This window comes from Pogoniulus pusillus, chromosome 30, assembly GCF_015220805.1.
Source record: "Pogoniulus pusillus isolate bPogPus1 chromosome 30, bPogPus1.pri, whole genome shotgun sequence".
NCBI lineage: Eukaryota > Metazoa > Chordata > Aves > Piciformes > Lybiidae > Pogoniulus > Pogoniulus pusillus.
The window spans coordinates 11,159,415-11,177,684 of record NC_087293.1 but is presented as its reverse complement, the minus strand read 5'-3'; the positions used below and the strand labels follow the sequence as shown (position 1 = coordinate 11,177,684).

The 18,270-nt window shown below is 53.8% G+C and overlaps 1 protein-coding gene across 4 annotated transcripts in view; it reads right to left on the bottom strand.

Moving 5' to 3' along the window:
* Positions 1-1,348: 1,348 nt before the first annotated feature.
* RPH3A (rabphilin 3A) overlaps positions 1,349-18,270 on the bottom strand; it is a 49,900-nt gene continuing 32,978 nt past the window's right edge. For 3 of the 4 annotated variants that reach the window (XM_064169085.1, XM_064169087.1, XM_064169088.1), the window contains 13 exons: positions 16,804-16,956; positions 16,437-16,535; positions 15,694-15,753; positions 15,402-15,623; positions 14,159-14,238; positions 12,783-12,857; positions 11,569-11,678; positions 9,265-9,391; positions 8,455-8,511; positions 8,113-8,264; positions 7,104-7,185; positions 5,763-5,859; positions 1,349-4,329 (listed from right to left, as the gene is read on the bottom strand). In XM_064169085.1, the coding sequence (XP_064025155.1) occupies positions 4,199-4,329; positions 5,763-5,859; positions 7,104-7,185; positions 8,113-8,264; positions 8,455-8,511; positions 9,265-9,391; positions 11,569-11,678; positions 12,783-12,857; positions 14,159-14,238; positions 15,402-15,623; positions 15,694-15,753; positions 16,437-16,535; positions 16,804-16,956 (1,445 nt within the window). In that variant the 3' untranslated portion in view covers positions 1,349-4,198. The remainder of the gene's footprint in view (positions 4,330-5,762; positions 5,860-7,103; positions 7,186-8,112; positions 8,265-8,454; positions 8,512-9,264; positions 9,392-11,568; positions 11,679-12,782; positions 12,858-14,158; positions 14,239-15,401; positions 15,624-15,693; positions 15,754-16,436; positions 16,536-16,803; positions 16,957-18,270) is intronic. The other variant, XM_064169086.1, reaches the window with a different exon arrangement.

Sequence of the window (18,270 nt, the reverse complement as noted above, 5' to 3'; positions counted from 1 at the left end):
TGGCCACAACCACCCCTCAGGTAGTTGAAGACACCACCCCCATGCGTGCCATGGTCTGCCCCCTTGGTGTGTGCCTACTGTGTGAGCACCCAGCCAGGAGCAAAGTGAGCGGAGCCCACAGCATCCTGGCTCTGCAGGCAGCAGCATCACCTGTGGTGGCCCAACACACACATCATACCCATTACCCAGCAGGCTGCCCAGGGCAGTGGTGGACTCCCCATCCCTGCAGGGGTCTCAAAGCCATGGAGATGTGGTTCTGAAGAGCGTGGTGTAGCAGTGGCTGGGTCGTGCTGGGGTAACGATGGTCTCAAAGGTCTCTTCCAAGCAAAACAGAATCATAGAATGGTTTAGGTTGGAAGGGACATTAAAGATCAGCCAGTACCAACCTCCACCATAGGCCCACTAGAACAGGTTGCTCAAGACTTCATCCAACCTGGTTCTGAACACTTCCAGGGAGGTTGTGGAGCACAGAATCACCCAATGTGATCTTTGATCACATTGGGTGATTCTGTGCTCCACACCCTCCCTGGGCAACCTGTGTCAGTGTCTCACCACCCTCACTGCAAACAACTTCTTCCTAACAGCCACTTTCAACCTCCCCTCTGCCACTTTAAACCCATTCCTCCTCCTCCTGTCATTCCAAGACCTTGTCAATAGTCCCTCTCCAGCCTTCCTGTAGCCCCCTTCAGATACTGCAAGTCCATTCCAAAGTCTCCTTGAAGCCTTCTCTTCTCCAGGCTGCAGAGCCCCAACTCTCATGGCCTGGCTATGAATCTATGATCTATAACTCTATGAATCTATGACCTTCTATGAATCTATGATCTTCTATAACTCTATGAATCTATGATCTATAACTCTATGAATCTATGATCTTCTATGAATCTATGATCTATAACTCTATGAATCTATGATCTTCTATAACTCTGAATCTATGATCTTCTATGAATCTATGATCTTCTATAACTCTATGAATCTATGATCTATAACTCTATGAATCTATGATCTTCTATGACTCTGAATCTATGACCTTCTATAAGTCTATGAATCTATGATCTTCTCTGATGCTCCTAAGGGTTAGTGCTTGGACTTGATGATCTGAAAGGTCTCATCCAACCAAACTGATTCCAGAATTCTATGATCTTCTATGCCTCTCCCAAACCCAGCTGTGCAGAGCTGCCACCTCTCCATCCCAACCTCCTCCTTCAACACCCTTCCATTCAACATTCCACCACCCACCAACAACTGGGTTTTTTTTCCTCCCCACCTCTACCAAACCCCCTGGTCCTTGATGGTCCTACAGAGAAGGAAATAAACCAAAAGTCATTAATAACAAACCATCACATTTGAGTTTAGGCTTTGGGGTTTTTTTTGTCCTTTTCCAATAGTCTCAGTTTATTAGATACCACACCAAGAGAGGATGTTGTGCTGCATGCAGCGGAAGACTGGAGGGTTTCTAGTTCCTGTGCAACATTTTCTTTGTCTCTTAAGAGTTGTCAACAGATTATTTTGCTGTAAAATCACTGCATGCAACTCAGAATGCAAACAGCAGTAGAAGAGGATTTTTTTTTGCATTGTTTCCCCCCCCTCCTTTTTTTTCCCCCTCCTATTTCTTATTATTGTTATTTGTTGTGGTGGTGGTTGTTAGGATTTCCTTGCACCATTCCCAATCTGTATCTGCATGCTTTATTTACAATGCAAAAGGAGGCATTCAGGGCAGAGATTACCAGCAGACACAAACAAACAAAAAGGAAAGCAAGCAGCAAGGAAGAAGGTGGTGGCACAAATGGAGACAAAGAAAGATGAGTTGGGACAAGGGAGAGCAGTAGGTTGTGTTGCTTTCAGTTCATGGGTGCAAAGAGAGGATGTGAGCATTGCTTGGCTGAAGGGAAAGCAGGCTGAAGAGAGAAGGGCAAGACAGGAGGGGGGGAAAGGCAACCTGCACACACAGAAAAGAGGCTGGGCTGCTGCAGGGGTCAGATTTGGGGTTGCTTTTAAAAGGTAAACCATTTCTCCAGCACAGCTCAGAAGGACACAGTGACTAACTCCTGCTCCAAGAGGTTAGAGAAGGGCCAGCAAAGGTTTTGAGCAGGTCCACCACTCTGGAAGGATGACACCATCCTACTGCCAAACCCACTCTGTCCAGAGCAGTGAGGATTTGGGAACAGCTGCACCGAGGAGCACGGGATGCAGAAGGAAATGATCCAAAAGAACCAAGTCATTCCCACCTGGGTCCTTCATGCAGCTTACAGTGAGGGTAACATAGCTCAGGGGCTCTTGGACATTGCACTCACTCATGCAGAATAAAGACCTTCAGGAAAAGGAGGGGAAAGCCACTTCAGAGTGTCCTCTCCCACTGCACACTTCCATGCACTGCAATCTGAGCAGCTCCCATCTTGGCAGCCACACCACTGGAGAAAGTCTAGGGTGATGGAGCAGAGGACGCATATGCTGCTTTAGGTTTCTCCACCTGATTACTAGGTCCAAGGGTGGCTCCTAGTGGAAAGTTAGCAACAAAGAGCTTGCAGCACCCAGCTGGGGCTGGAGGGAGGAAGAAGTACCAGCTGGTACATGGGAAGTCTGAGCTGGGCTGGGGAAGGGCTGCTCTGCAGCAGCAGGATCACACAGCAGTGTGGACATCACGCAGCAACATGAACGTCAGGCAGCCCTGCAGAGGTGCTCGCCACAAGTCAGCACTCAGAGCAAGTTCTGCTGGGGGAAGAGTGGGGGAGATGGTGGGGAAATAATCAAGAAGAGGACAACAACTCATCCAATTCCAGAGAGCAAGCTCTGCAGTACAGCTGCATTGAGGCCACGCCACAGGCCAGCAGACCACAGCAGGGGTTGCAGGGGCAGTGATGGGCCAGGGGGCAGGGGCCCAGGGGTGACACAACATGCGCAGGCTGTAGCTGACCAATGATCTATTCCAGATGTGCTTATTGTGCTACCAGTGACACCTCTACCCTTGAGGTTGTCCAGAGACAGCCAATGATAACCCAACCTGATCAGCACCAAGCCTGAGAGCAGCTCTCTCCTGCTACTGTGAACACACCAAACATCTCCTGATGATCCTTACAGTGCAGGCTGGAGACAATGCTTCTTGTGCAGATTTCAAACAGACCCAAACCAACCCAAAGTCTGGAAGGCCTCTAACTGCTCCAGCTCATTTCAGTCCTTGTGGCATTGTAAAGCAATGATCCTTGCACGCATCAGCTTGTTGGTGGGAAGTGTCTTCTCCTTCAGCTTCCCTCCTGCATGTGGTATGGAAAACAGAAAGGACAGTCTGAGGAGGACCAAGGAACTGCCCTGGGGGGGGTCCAGCTAGTCACTACTTCGCAGCTAGGAGGTGAAGAGGAGGTAGTCACAAGCTTGAAACATGAGTGGGCTCCTACAGCAAGAAACACAAACCAACCCAAATCTCTGCTTCCCTGCGAGCAGAGTGGCTCCTGTTTGCCCTTAGTGTATTAGAGGTGGATCTTCTCGGCAAGGGACGTGTCACAATATTGCTGGGGTGTACCAGACCAGAAGTAAAGCTCAAGCAGGGTTACATCAGTGACACAGGCTTTAGCCTAATCATGACAACACAGATACCAGGCTACGGCCACGACCCACACCGAAGCCAAAGAGCTTTGAGGTATTGATACCACGCAAGCAGAACGAGCTCCCACCGCCAGGGCTCAAACCCACCCCAGCGCTGGATGAGAGCACAGCCAGGCTGGTGGCCGTGCACCCCACTGGCAGATCCGGGTGCCACAAGCTGGTGGCCAAGGGAAGAGCCACAGGAGCAGAGAGGCTGGAGGAACACAGAGCATCACACACACAACGGGAACGCTACCATGGCGTGCGTGAGACTAGTGAGAAGGAGGAACAGTCAGAGGGCAACTATTGCTTGGCAGAACTACACACCAGGATAAGTCAGTGACTCCCCCACAAAGATAACCCAACTGCCCCCCCCCCCCCTCCAAAAAAAGCCAAACCCAAACCCCAGACAAACGAAAGGGAGTGAATACAAAAGATCTGGGTTAGTTTTCAGGTGGAGATAAGGAGCACAGAGGATGCTTGGAGAAGACAGAAGAAGGTCGCTGCCCCGCGAGCGGAGGCGTGTAGCAAGGCATGGCTGCGCTGGAAGACGGACATCAGGGCACCTACGGGGGCTGGGCAGAGGAGGGGCTACTTGGGGAGGTTTGGGCAGCAGCTCCTTTTAATCACTGGCAACGTGGTTCTCGTTCTGGAGGGTGTGCCAGCGTTCGATCTTCTTGTCCTTGTTCTTCAAACATTCATACCAGTGTTTCAAGCGCTCCCCCTTCGCCGTGATGCCAAGCTGACAGCCACCTGGAGGAGCCAGAGGGGAAAACACACCATGCTCAGAGTCGAGGCTGACAGTAGAGTAAACCACTTCTGTGGAGACAGAGCTCACATTTAGAATCATAGAATCAATCAGGGTTGGAAGGGACCACAAGGAGCAGACAGTTCCAATCCCCCTGCCATGCCCAGGGACACCCTACCCTAGAGCAGGCTGCACACAGCCTCAGCCAGCCTGGCCTTAAACACCTTCAGGCATGGGGCCTCAACCACCTCCCTGGGCAACCCATTCCAGCCTCTCACCACTCTCATGCTCAACAACTTCCTCCTCACCTCCAGCCTGAATCTCCCCACCTCCAGCTTTGCTCCCTTCCCCCCAGTCCTGTCACTCCCTGATTGCCTAAAAAGTCCCTCCCCAGTTTTTTTGTAGGCCCCCTTCAGATCCTGGATGGCCACAAGAAGGTCACCTTGGACATTTGGGACATTTCTCTTCACCTCCCTGTTTTAAAATGTGGTGGAAACGACCAGAGCTGCTCTGCTGGCACTGCAGAGCCCCCATGACGCTGGGGATGGGGCAGGACAGTGGCTGAACTGTACCTGATGGACTGACACAAGCACCCAACCAACCTGCACAGCCCCACCTCAAAGCCCAACCCAGGGTCCCTCAGAGGGTTGGTGACCTACACATCCCTTCTGCAGAGCAAGCACTGCACTGGGTGCTGGAAGCACATCCATGCTGGTTTGAAGCTGGTTGGAATATTCTAATGAGAGAAATCAGATCAGTGCTTATAAAAGGGTAATAAAGTCTATGGGAGCCCAACACAAGGAGGACATGGAACTATTGGAGCCAGTCCAGAGGATGCCACCAAGATGCTCAGAGGGCTACAGCAGCTCTGCTATGAGGACAGGCCATAAGAGTTTGGGCTCTGTAGCCTGGAGAAGAGAAGGCTTTGAGAAGACCTTGGAGTGGCCTTCCAGTATCTGAAGGGGACCTACAGGAAGGCTGGGGAAGGACTACTTGCAAGGTCATGTAATGAAAGGAGGAATAGGAATGGGTTTAGATGAGCAGAGAGGAGACTGAAAGTGTATGTTAGGAAGAAGTTGTTTGCAGTGAGGGTGGTGAGACACTGGCACAGGTTGCCCAGGGAGGTTGTGGGGCACAGAGTCACCCAATGTGATCACAGATCACATTGGGTGACTCTGTGCTCCACAACCTCCCTGGAAGTGTTCAGGACCAGGTTGGATGAGGCCTTGAGTCACCTGTTCTAGTGGGAGGTTTCCCTGCCTATGGTGGAGGGTTGGAACTGGATGAGATCTTTGAGTTCCCTTCCAACCTAAACCATTCTATGATTCTATCTTACTTCCCAAGCCACCTGAGCTGGTCTAGTAAATTTGAGTAGTGATGGGGGGGGGAGTTTCTCAACCCACCACAACATCCCAGGGCACAGAGACTTGCAGCTCACCGATGTAGTCATTGGATTTTCCAATGTCATAATCCCAGACAGAAATGTCCAGTGACTTCTTGGCCAGGTCGTTGTGTTTTATGTCATAGAAGAACTCCTGCAGAAGGAGAACACCCACATCACCTCAGGAAAATACAGCCCTAAATTGCAGGGAAGGAGTTGCAGATGATTCCTGTAGAGCCTGAATCCAAAATCCAGCAAGAGGATACTTAAAATACATCAGCAAGGAGCAAATGTTCCTGCCCTGCAGCACCTTTCCTCCCAGGATCATGGGATGGTGCTCAGATGATGATACCAAACTGAGAGGAGTGGCTGACATACCATCAGGCTGTGGTGGTGCCATTCAGCCAGACCTGGACAGGTTGGAGAGCTAAGTGAGGAGAACCTCCTGAAGTTCAACAAGGGCAAGTGTTGGGTCCTGCCCCTGGGGAGGAATAGCCTCCTGCACCAGCACAAGTGAGGGGCTGACCTGCTGGAAAGCAGCTCTGTGGAGGACCTAGGAGTGCTGGTGGACAAGTTCATCATGAGCCAACAACATGCCTGCATGGCCAAGAAGGCCAATGGTCTCCTGGGTGCATTAAGAGTGTGTCCAGCAGGCAAAGGTAGGTTCTCCTCCCCCTCTGCTCTGACCTGGCAAGGTCACATATGGAGGACTGGGTCTAGTTCTGCTGCTCAAGAGAGACAGGGAACTACTGGAGAGAGTCCAGTGGAGGATGGCAGTGGTGCCAAGTGACAGGACAAGCAGTAGAGGGCACAAAGTAGAACCCAGGAGGCTCCCTCTGAACAGGAGGAGAAACTTGTTTGGTGTGAGGGTGCTGGAGCCCAGGAGCAGGCTGCCCAGAGAGGTTGTGGAGTCTCCTCCCCTGAAGAGATTCCAAAGCCACCTGGGCATTGTGATCCTGGGAAAGCTGCTGTGGGTGCCCCTGCCTGAGCAGGGGGCATTGGACTGGATGGTTGCCAGAGGTCCCTTCCAAGCCACACTGTGTTGGCATTCAGTGACCATAAGCTGAGCTCACCTCTTGTCTCTAACTGAGCACTTTGCAGTCATCCCATCAAAACAGCACCAGCTTGAGGATGCTCATCCCACCCATACCCCAGGTTGAGGTGACACAGGGTTGGCAGCAGGGAGGTTTTGGGGCACACTGGTGCTGCCCAGCATTGAGCTGGTGAGATCACCCAGAGCAAAGTCCTTCCTGAAATATGCCTGGGTACAGAAGGGGAAAAGGAGCTGGAACTCTGAGTGAGCAACCAAACCTTGGGCAGTTTGTCTTCTGTCTCCTTGGCACAACACATTGCTTAGCTAAACTGATCCAATAATGCATGGATCACATCCATCCTTACCTCGTTAAACTCAGGATTCAAGGTCTTCTTCTTAATCTGTGTCTTGTGCTTGGCTTTTTTTCCCATGTCAGGTTTCAGCCAACTGGGGGCAACAGAAAACAGCTCAAAACTCCAGTGTGAGACTAGCCTGAGCTTATTGACTAAGGAAAACTGAGGTCTGGGGCTAGAAAACAGCAAGTGAAGGTTTCTACAGCAAAGCAATGCGTTAGCCAGGCTCTTCCCACCTTCTAAAATAACATCACATCAGTAAAATCCTAATTATTCTCTTTCCTTTTTCCCCTGGGTTGCCAAATGAGACACAGGAAACCACAAAGACCTCAGCAGAAACCTCTCTGGAGGAGCTGGGTGATGGTCAGGCACCAGAAAGCAGCAAGTCCTGCACACAACTTTTGATGTCCTTCCAAACAATGCACTGGTCCCAGGTAATTTCCCACCCATCTCCCCCAGGAAAAGAAAGGGCCTCTTGTTCCCTGGCTCTGAGTCTGTGCATTTGGGAACCTCTGCATTCAACAGGCTGCTCAGGGCAGTGGTGGAGCCCCCATCCCTGGAGGGATTAAAAAGACCTGTAGGTGGAGTGCTGAGGTTCAGTGGTGGATTGGGCTGTGGTGGGTTAATGGTTGGACCTGATGATCTTCAAGGTCTTTTCCAACTTAGATGATTTGGTGATGCCATGATTCTAACCTACAGGGACTGGAATCATAGAACCAACCAGGTTGAAAGAGACCTCCAAGGTCATCCAGTCCAAGCTATGAGGAAGGACCTAAGGGTGGGGTCAGTCTCACCTAGCATCAGCCATGGCAGCGGCACACAAGCAGAGCACTGCCACCTTGCACAGCCAACTCTGGTGGGCATCTCACCCCTGCGGGAGGTCTCAAGGTGGTTGGGGAGATGCTCTGCTCTCTCCCACGGTTTTAGGAGGAGCTCTGAGCCCATCAGTTACCGCCCAGGGACAGTGGGTGGCTCCACAACCAAGCGCTAGCAGACGGAGCCATCCCCAGCTCCCACTCACAGCTTCACGAAGGGGTCCGAGTAGCCGTTGGCATCCATGGCCGCCAAGTGCACGCAGCGCACGATGCCCACGATCAGGCCTCCCTGCTGGGTGCTGTACATGAGGGACACGAGGATCTTCCCACGTTCCTCCACATCCCCACCGCGATCTACCTTCAAGAGGAAGCAAGCAGAGATGTAGACACAAAGGGCTGCGTGAGGCAAAACCTCAGCTGCAGAGCAGACGAGGCAAGACAGGTGCAAAGGACCCTTGCACCTCCACGAGGGGAAAAGGGCTTTGTCCACGGGAGAGGATGGGTGAGGCAGGCATGGAGCCTCCAAGCTGCACTCCAAGCCCTCTTACCTCCTCCTCGTACAGCGCCATCCCGCGGGACGCGCCGCTCGTTCCAGCACGCTTCATCTGGGACGGGGAAGGGGGAAAAGAGACTTCCATGAGTGACAGGAGTGCAGTGTCCTACAGGATGAACACCCCCAGGAGCCCACCTGCATCTTGCCCAGGGAGGTTGTGGCTGCTTCCTCCCTGGAGGTGTTCAAGGCCAGGTTGGATGAGGGCCTTGAGCAGCTTGCTCTAGTGGGAGGTGTCCCTGCCTACGGATGATGCTTGAGATCCCTTCCAACCTAGACCATTCTATGACCTTTTGCTGGCCTCAGGAGTGGAAGGTGCCTCAGGTATGTTCAACTGCTCCATCAACCTCCACCTCAGCACTGGGGAGTGGAGTGACCTGACCCTGAGCAGTGACACACATCAGCATAGGCTGGCAACGCATTCCCCACCACAAGGTCAGGCTGGGCAGGCCTCTGAGAAACCTGCTCTAGTCAAAGATCTCCCTGCCCATGGCAAGAGGGTTGGACTAGATGAGTTTTAAAGGTCTTTTCCAACCCAAACCATTCCCTCATCCCACAACACCAGCAGCTCTGTGGCCACTGAAGCAGTCACCAGAGTCACTTCCCCTGGGTTCCCACCATGCTCTTATCTCTTGGCCTTGATGTGCCACATCAGCTCAGACACAGATGGGGATACAACTCCTAAGGATGCCAGCACCTACAGCTCTTGGCCAGGTCCAGCTCCAAGCTCACCAGGAGCTCCCTCATGTGCCATTTGGTGGCAACCCCAACACCAGCAGCAGCAGGAGGACATGTGACAGGCACTCACTGGTATTACTCTCTCCAAGCAGATGTTGAAGTTCTTTTTCTGGTTGGCTTTAAGCTTTTTCAAGGAAACTCTGGTTTCTCCAATAAACTCATTGTGGCCAAATTTGTCTTCATCACACACAGAGATCCTGAAGGGAACAGGAAAGGTGAACATCAACCAGATGGAGCAGTGGCACCTGACTTCAGAGCACAAACCTTCTCCTGCAAGGGCACTGGTTTGGGGGTAGCCAACACAAAGCACTACCAAAGCCTCCCCACCCATCTGGCTCTTCTCTGACCACAAGCAGTCAGAAAGGTGAAGTTGTGCTGTGCCACCAAAAAGCAACATGTGCTTTGTTGTGGAGCAAGAAATCAAGAGGTGGAAATTTCTTGTGGGAAGGACATGCCCAAAACTTTGAGAGGCACCTCAAGGTTCTGCTGGGATAGAGTCCGAGCATGTGTGGCTAAGCAAGGCACAAATCTCTACATTGAGAAGGGTAAAATAAATATTACAATAACAAATTACAAGCTCAAATTTGTATCAGGAAGTTTCTTCCCAGAAAGGGTTCCTAAGTCCTGGAACAGGCTGCCCAGGGAGGTGGTGCCCCTGTGGTCGAGAAGGCCAATGGGATCCTGGGGTGCATTAAGAAGTGTGTCCAGCAGATTAAGGGAGGTTCTCTTTCCCCTCTACTCTGCCATGGTGAGACTTCATCTTGAGTGCTGTGTTCAGTTTTAGGCTTCCCAGTTCAAGAGGGACAGGGATCTGCTGGAAAGGGTCCAGCAGAGGGCTACGAGGATGATGAGGGGACTGGAGCACTGCCTGATGAGGAGAGGCTGAGGGATCCAGGTCTGGAGAAGAGAAGACTGAGAGGGGATTTAATCAACGTTTATAAATCTCTGAGGGCTGGGGGTCAGGAGGGGGGGACAGGCTCTGCTCAGTGCTCCCTGTGACAACACAAGGAGCAATGAATGGAAGCTGCAGCACAGGAGGCTCCACCTCAACACGAGTGGGAACTTCTTTCTTGTGAGGGTCACAGAGCACTGGAACAGGCTCCACAGAGAGGTTGTGGAGTTTCCTTCTCTGGAGCTTTCCAAGGCCTGTCTGGATGTGTTCCTGTGTGACCTGAGCTGGATTGTATAGTCCTGCTCTGGCAGGGGGGTTGGTCTGGATGATCTCCTTGGGTCTTTTCTAAGCCCTGATATCCTGTGAGCCTGTGGTGGAGTCAACATCCCTGGAGATAATGAAAAGACACTTGGATGTGATGCTGCGGGACCGGGACATGGTTTAGTGGTAGCTGCTTAGCAGCATTGCTGGGGTCCTGAGCAATAGGTAAGCACTTTGGCTTGATGATCTGAAAGGTCTCTTCCAACCTCAGCAGTTCTATGGTTCTATGATTCTCAAATGCCTTTATGTTTTTTAAGAGGACCATCACCATCAGCACGTTGTGTGAAGCTTGTTGATTTGGGCCAAAACCTCTGCATTTCCTCCTCCTGAGGAAGGCTGGCTTGAGTCCAGCTCTGTGTCCAGTTCTGGGCCACTCAAATTAAGATGTGGAGGTGCTTGAACATGTCCAGAGAAGGGCAGCAAGGCTGTGAGGGGCCTGGAGCACAGCCCTGTGAGGAGAGGCTGAGGGAGCTGGGAGTGTGCAACTTGGAAAAGAGGAGGCTCAGGGCAGAGCTCATTGCTGTCTACAACCGCCTGAAAGGAGGCTGTAGCCAGCTGGGGTTGGTCTTTTCTCCAAGGCACCCAGAGACAGAACAAGTGGACACAGTCTCAAGCTGTGCCAGGGCAGGTTAAGGCTGGATGTTAGGAAGAAGCTCTTCACAGCAAGAGTGATTGCCATTGGAAAGGGCTGCCCAGGGAGGTGGTGGAGTCTCCATCCCTGAGGATGTTCCAGAGGAGGCTGGATGTTGCACTTAGTGCCATGGGTTAGTCAATTAGAAGGTGTAAGGTGATAGGTCAGACTTGATGTGAAGTCTTTTCCAACCTGGTTGGTTCTGTGAGCCACTCCATGCAAGGAAGCCCCCAGTCCCCACCCCACCATACCAAGCAGAGGCAGCCCAGCTACTCCAGCCTAGCTCTGCCAGGGGCGATTTAGGCTGGAGGTGAGGAGAAAGTTCTTCACTGAGAGAGTCATTGGACACTGGAATGGGCTGCCCGGGGAGGTGGTGGAGTCGCTGTCCCTGGAGCTGTTCAAGGCAGGATTGGACGTGGCACTTGGTGCCATGGTCTGGCCTTGAGCTCTGTGGTAAAGGGTTGGACTTGATGATCTGTGAGGTCTCTTCCAACCCTGATGATACTGTGATACTGTGATACTGTGCTTACCTGAGGGTTTTCCTCTGCATGTCCTCGTCCGTGATGCCGTGGTACACCAGGGTCTCGTTCCACACGGGGTTGCGCGTGTTGCGCAGCGTCTTCGTCCTCAGCTTGTTTGACTACGGCATTGAAACGACAGAGGCATCGTTAGACCCCGCAGCTGCTCCCCGCCTCCACGCAGGCTCCTGGCAGAGGAGTGTCAATGAGATGCTCCATCGCTTCTGCCTCACCAGAGGTGCTTTGACCGGGCTCTGAAGGACGTCACCGCCGCCCGCTGAGGCTGTCGCGCCTCCGAGCCGTCAGCTGCAGGTGAGCGTCACTGACCTGACAAGGTGGACCTTTATGCAAGCACCAAGGACTCAGCTGCCTGCAGTCACTAGGGTAGACTTCACCACCTGGCTTTTGGCACTGGCTCTGGGGTCTAGTCCCTCAAGGACATCTACACAAGTAGTCTGCCCAGGGCAGGCTGTGCAGGGCTTGGGTGGTCTAAAGCAGATGACAGCATGGGAAATGGAGGAGCTCTGTCACTTGTCCTTCACAGACATACAGGTCAAAGAAAACAGCAAATGAGACTAAGCAAAAACCATATCCCAAGACCATGACACCTTGATGGACCCTGCACAAGACCAGGACATCCCCACTCACGAAGCAAAGCTGGAGCTATCAATCCAGCAGGGTTTGCTTTCAGTTTCCTACTGTTTTACACTTCATTCCTCTGAGCAAAACCCTTCTGCAGCCCCCCAGATAGCATCCTTGGGCACCAGGTCAGTGGTCAGCCCTTCATCAAAGGTGTCCCCACCAAGACCAGCTTAGCTGGGCTGGGGAATGAGATCTTCAAAGCTTGCTTAACGGAGTGAGTCAGAGCTTGCTCAGTGGTTACTGCCTCACTGCTCTAACAAGAAGATGCTGCAGCATCAAATGGATGGTTCAAACCCCAGTAATAACTGGAGTATGTGTCAGGTGCTTTGTGATTCATGAACAGTGTCACCTCCTCTGAAGCTCCCTTCCATCCCTGTCTGCAGCATAAGCTGTTCCTTGGCTAGGGGAGAGCATCTGCAAGCATCAGCACTTCTCTAGAGACACCTCCTGGGTAACACAGCTCCAGGGAGTGACAGCATGGAGAAATCAAGAGGAGAAAGTTTAATGCAAGGCAAGGACCTCAGGGGCCTTTGAGGAACCTCCGCTCCATCTCCCAGGCACACCCAAACCAGGCAAAACCTCACCTTGCTGGCTCCAGGCAAGAGGTGCAGCTTGACATAGGGATCTGCCAGGCCATTTGAGTCCATTGGTTTTAAGCCCTAAAAGATAATAAAGAAACCATGGTGCATGGATCTTCGTAAAGATAAGGCAGGGAAGACAGAAAAGCTGCCCATGAAGCAACTCAACAAAGAGAAAACATGGTCAGAAAGCCAGGAACCTCTGCTCCAAGCAGGTGTGGGTGCCAGCGTGTGCTGAAACATCAGACCCACTCAAGGAGATGTCCTACAGACTTCCCAGACCTACTTGGGGAAAGGCCCTAGAGATCTCTTGGATTCAGTTGAAGAAAAGCCCCACAGACTTTCCAGACCCACCCAAGGACAATCCCCACAGACCTTCCCAGACAGGAACAGTGGAGTAGCTGTGCTGGGTCTGCTTAGGGGCAGCCTCCACCAGCATCCACATTCACAGAAGTGCAGGATCACAGAATTAAGCAGGTTGGAAGAGAGCTCCAAGCTCAGCCACTCCAACCTAGCACCCAGCCTGAGCCAAGCAACCAGACCATGGCACTAAGTGCCCCAGCCAGGCTTGGCTTCAACACCTCCAGCAACTCCACCACCTCCCTGGGCAGCCCATTCCAGTGCCAATCACTCTCTCTGACAACAACTTCCTCCTAACATCCAGCCTAGACCTCCCCTGCCACAACTCCAGACTGTGTCCCCTTCTTCTGGTGCTGGATGCCTGGCAGCAGAGCCCAACTCCACTTGGCTACAGCCTCCCTGTAGGTAGTAGCTCTGCCCTGAGCCTCCTCTTCTGCAGGCTGCACACCCCCAAACTCCCTCAGCCTCTCCTCACAGGGCTGTGCTCCAGGCCCCTCGCCACCTTCGTTGCCCTTCTCTGGACACCTTCCAGCACCTCAACATCTCTCTGCAATGGAGGAGCCCAGAACTGGACCCAGCACTCAAAGTGTGGCCTGAGCAGTGCTGAGCACAGGGGCAGAAGAACCTCCCTTGTGCTGCTGGCCACACTGCTCCTGAGCCAGCCCAGGATGCCATTGGCTCTGCTGCCCACCTGGGCACACTGCTGCCTCATGTTCAGCTACTCTCTACCAGCACCCCCTGGTCCCTCTCTGCCTGGCTGCTCTCAGCCACTCTGTCCCCAGCCTAGAGTGCTGCTTGGGGTTGTTGTGGTCAAAATGCAGAACCTTGCACTTGGCCCTGTTAAATCTCATCCCATTGGCTTCTGCCCACCCATCCAGCCTGTCAAAGTCCCTCTATGGTCCCTCCTATCCTCCAATAGATCCACACCTGCTCTTATCTGCCTTCCATCTCATCACACTGGGGGAAGTGGGAGCCAGATGGACACAAACTGGTGAAAGAAGGAGCAAAAGAGGAGCACTTACTTTGGCCTTGATGAGGGTGCAGTGGAGGGAGCTGTTCTCCTGGTCATAGAGCAGGCTGAACTCCAGTGCTCCCAGCGTGGCTGACGGAGAGAGGAGTTGGAAATAGGACCTCATTAAAAGCTCAGCCAATTGCTGTTTAATCAGCCCTGATTAGCAAAAATTAGCCAGCCTTGTGGTTGAAATGTGAGAGCCATCCAATGCCCGTGGGACCGCACTGGCATCGGCCAGACTGCTGCACACAAATCCAGCTGGATTCACAGGCTCTGCACATCAGAGCTTTGCCATGCTGGGAGTGCCAAGGGAGGACAGCTGGGGGCTTTTGAGGTGACTTAAAAGCTCATCAGGTAAAGGAGGATGTGACCAACTCTACAAACCCTTCTTCTCAGGGCAATGCCACCCCAGAACTACCCCGAGAAGGTGTTTCAGCTCAGGTGGGCTGTATCTCCTCTCCCAAGGCTTGGGACTCAGTGTTTGGTCCCCACTTTGGCCTGTTTGGGAGCCAGCTCCTGCTTGCTTATGTGTGCTCACCACAGAAAGATGACAGGACCTCAGCTAGGTCCTGCTGCTCCTATCCAAGCATGATTCCACACCCAGTCCTGGCCCAGAGAAGCTCTTGCCATCCTGGGTGGGAACAGTCTGGACAGGCAAAGCACTGCTCTGCCATTGATGCTTGTCCTCATGCAGCAAATCCCCTGAACACAAGGATCTCATGATGCTGAAGTCACCAACCCTTTCCTACAGACAGGCCCACCAAGGCAAAGGATGCTCTGATGGAAAGAGGCAGCTGCCTTCAGGACTTGAATTTGGAAGTGGGAAGATGGTGTGAGCAGAGACTAAACCATCCCCTGCCAGAGGTCAGTAATTTAGTGCAAACCCACCTGAAGATCCCATGACTGAGCAGAGACAGCATGCCAAGAGCCCAGCCCAGCTCCAGAGCAACATGCCCCAAGGACTCTTCTCACCAGACACCACAAGCTTAGCATCATGGAATCACTTTGGTTGGAGGAGACCTTTAAGATCATCAAGCCCACCCCTTACCCAGCACTGCCATGGCACCATTAAACCATGGCCCTCAGCACCACAGCTCCACGGCTCTGAAACCCCTCCAGGGATGGGGACTCCACCACTGCCCTGGGCAGCCTTATAGTGGGAGTCACAGTCCCACAGTGACCACCTCTTCACAACTCCTGGTTTTCCAAAGAAACTGCTCCCTGCCCTCCCACCAGGTGCCCCAGGTACGCACTGCCTTCATCAGAGTCATAGCTGTTGGCATCTTCCTCTTCCTCCTGCTGGGGCTGCTGCCGCACTGGGGCCGCGGGTGCCGGTGGGACGGCTGGGGGCTGCTGGAAGGCAGGGGGCTGCCGGGCTGGCCTCTCCTCTCTGGCAGGGGGCACACCATAGCCCCCTCCTCGCTCCTCCCTGGCAGCAGCACGGGCTGGCTCTGAAGGTCCCAGTGGTGGGCTCGCTGCAGGAGGGACCCTGTTAGCCCCTGGCACACTCTGCCCCCCAGCCCCTTGCAAGCAGCTGGATTTTACCTTGTCTCTCTGGGAACCGGCCAGCTGCCCCAGGACCTGGTCTTGCTGCTGCTGGAGCTGCTGGGGACAGGTCACAGAATCATTTTGGGTGTAAAGACCAAAACCAAAAAGATCATCCAGTCCAACCATGAACCCAGCACTGCCAGATCACCACTAAACCCCTTCAAGGATGGGGATTCCACCACTGTTCAGGCTTGCTAATCCTCACAAGAAATTGTTCCTCACATCCAACATACACCTCCCCTGGGGCCATTTGAGGCTGTTTTCTCTTGTCCTAACACTTGCTCCCTGGGAGAAAAGGCCAACCCTCACCTCACTCCAACCTCCTTCCAAGGAGCTGTAGAGAGCAATGAGGTCTTCCTTCAGCCTGCTCTTCTCCAGGCTGAACCCCCTCAGTTCCCTCAGCTGCTCCTCACCCACTTTGTACTCCAGACCCTTTACCAGCTTCATTGGCCTCCCCTGTACCCACTCCAGTCCTTTAGTGTCCTTTTTGAAGTTAGGGCCCCAAAACAGAACCCAAGATTCAAGATGTGGCCTCACCAGTGCCCAGCACAGGAAGATGATCCCTGCTCACATCCTGCTGGACACTCTGTTGCTGATCCAAGCCATTCACCTGGGTGATGTTCTCCATCCCATTCCCTTCCCAGCACTGCCACAAGCAGGGAGGTGTCTGCCCACGGCAGGGCATTAAAGTATTACCCTCATAAACCAAGCATCTTGGCTGCGTCCCCATCGCATCCTACCTGGGGATGCTGCTGGACCAGGAGCAGCAGCAGGAGCAGGGCTGGCAGCAGCTGGTGGGGGCGGCCTCGAGCCTTGCACGGAGTTGGTTCTCCTCAGCGCTGCAAGGAGAAGGGAGCATCAGCAACAGCTTTGCGGGGGCTCTGCCCGTGTCAAGCACGGGGGCGCAGCCAGAGCGGCCAGGCAAGGGCAGCCAAAGGCGGTGGAGAGAGAGGATTGGTCCACGGCTAGAGGTGGCCGAGACCACATCTCACACAACGTAAAGTCCCTCAGCGCTGCTTGGTGCTGCACACTGAGCAGAGACAGCCCTGGCACAGCTGGCAGCTCCATGCCCCCCACCTCCCAGGCGCGCTGCAGCACAGCTCTCACCAGGGCTCCTGCTGACGCCGCTCTCAGCAGCGTAGTCGCGGCTGTCGGTGCCCCCATCGGTGACCTCACTGCCACATGGATCTGCTCTGCCCTCGGCTGGCTTGCGGCCGGGCACCGCGGAGCTGCCCCGGGCAGCTGCTGTCACATCGCTGCCTGCAGGGACAGGGATAAAAGCTGTGGTGAGGCTCACACCCTGACCACCCATCCATCCCCCGAAGTGAGGAGAAGGAGGATGGGTATGGCCACAGCAGTGCCATCAGAGCATTGGGGACCATCAACCATGGGTGGCAGGAGGGCTCTGCCCCATCCAACCTGCACACAGTGGTTGGGAAAGCACAAAGGACATCCCAAAGGACACAGAAAACCATGGGGACAGCAGAGACCCGCAGGGAAAACAAGACCAGAGGTATCCATCACCTGGTCCTCAGCACCCATCAAACCCCTAACGACATTCCAGCTCCACACCCCCTGGGATGGGAGGATCCTATTTTCTTTCCGCTGCTCATCCTCCATTTATCAGTGAGACAACAGCGGCAGCTGCCTTTGCCTCTCCCTTCCATCACCCAGCAGCGACCATCCCGGCGGATAAATCCCAGCCGTACGCGCCAGGGTGCCGAGCCCGCTCCGTGGTGATGAATTGCAACCCACGGATGCGATGGGAAAGGTCTCGGAGCTCACCTGGCTGGCGCTGGTGACACCAGGTATAAATCTTTGGCTGTGACACAAATGGGATGTTTCTCCTTGGCTGGGTTCTCAGGGTCACCAGGCAGGAGGAGAAAGCAAAACGCAACAGATTGTGGCTGGGGCGGGGGGGGGGGGGGGGGGGGGAGTGGAGGGAGGGGGAAGGGATGATGAAGGAGGGTGGGGAAGGAAATGAGCATCCACAACGCTGAGCCTCGTGGCGCAGAAAGAGCGATGCGAGAATTCATTCTGCAAAGGAGCTTCAGGAAAGTCATGGACACGGCACCAGGGGCAGGCTGAGCACCGGGGAGGAGCTGCGCAGCCTGACCGACTGCCTGCCGGCTGCGCGGCCGAGTCGCTGCCTTCCCAACAGCAGCCTGTCGTGGGGCCGGGAAGCTTAATGGCACCAGTTACCAGCACAATTAAATACTCTTAATTAAGTGGTTTCCCCAACTGCTGCTGCGTGGGAAGATGAAGATCATCACTTGGCTGGGCACAGCCTTGCCAAGGCTCAGCAGGAGCTTCCTGCCGGCGCCGTGAGCTGTAGTATGGGATGTGCCCGAGCCTGGATACTCTGCTGACTTGGCGATCCCATCATGGGGCTCGTCCCAAAGTGTAGAGTGCATCCCCATGGGGAGTGGTGCTGTAGTGTGGAGAGGGTACGAGGCTGTGCCACCCACCCTGCTCGCTGAGATGCTGCCTGCCCACAGCCCTACCTAACTAGCTTGCCCAACATGCAGCAAAGCCCCAGGCAGCTGCAACACAGCTCCAGGCAACAGCCCCTAA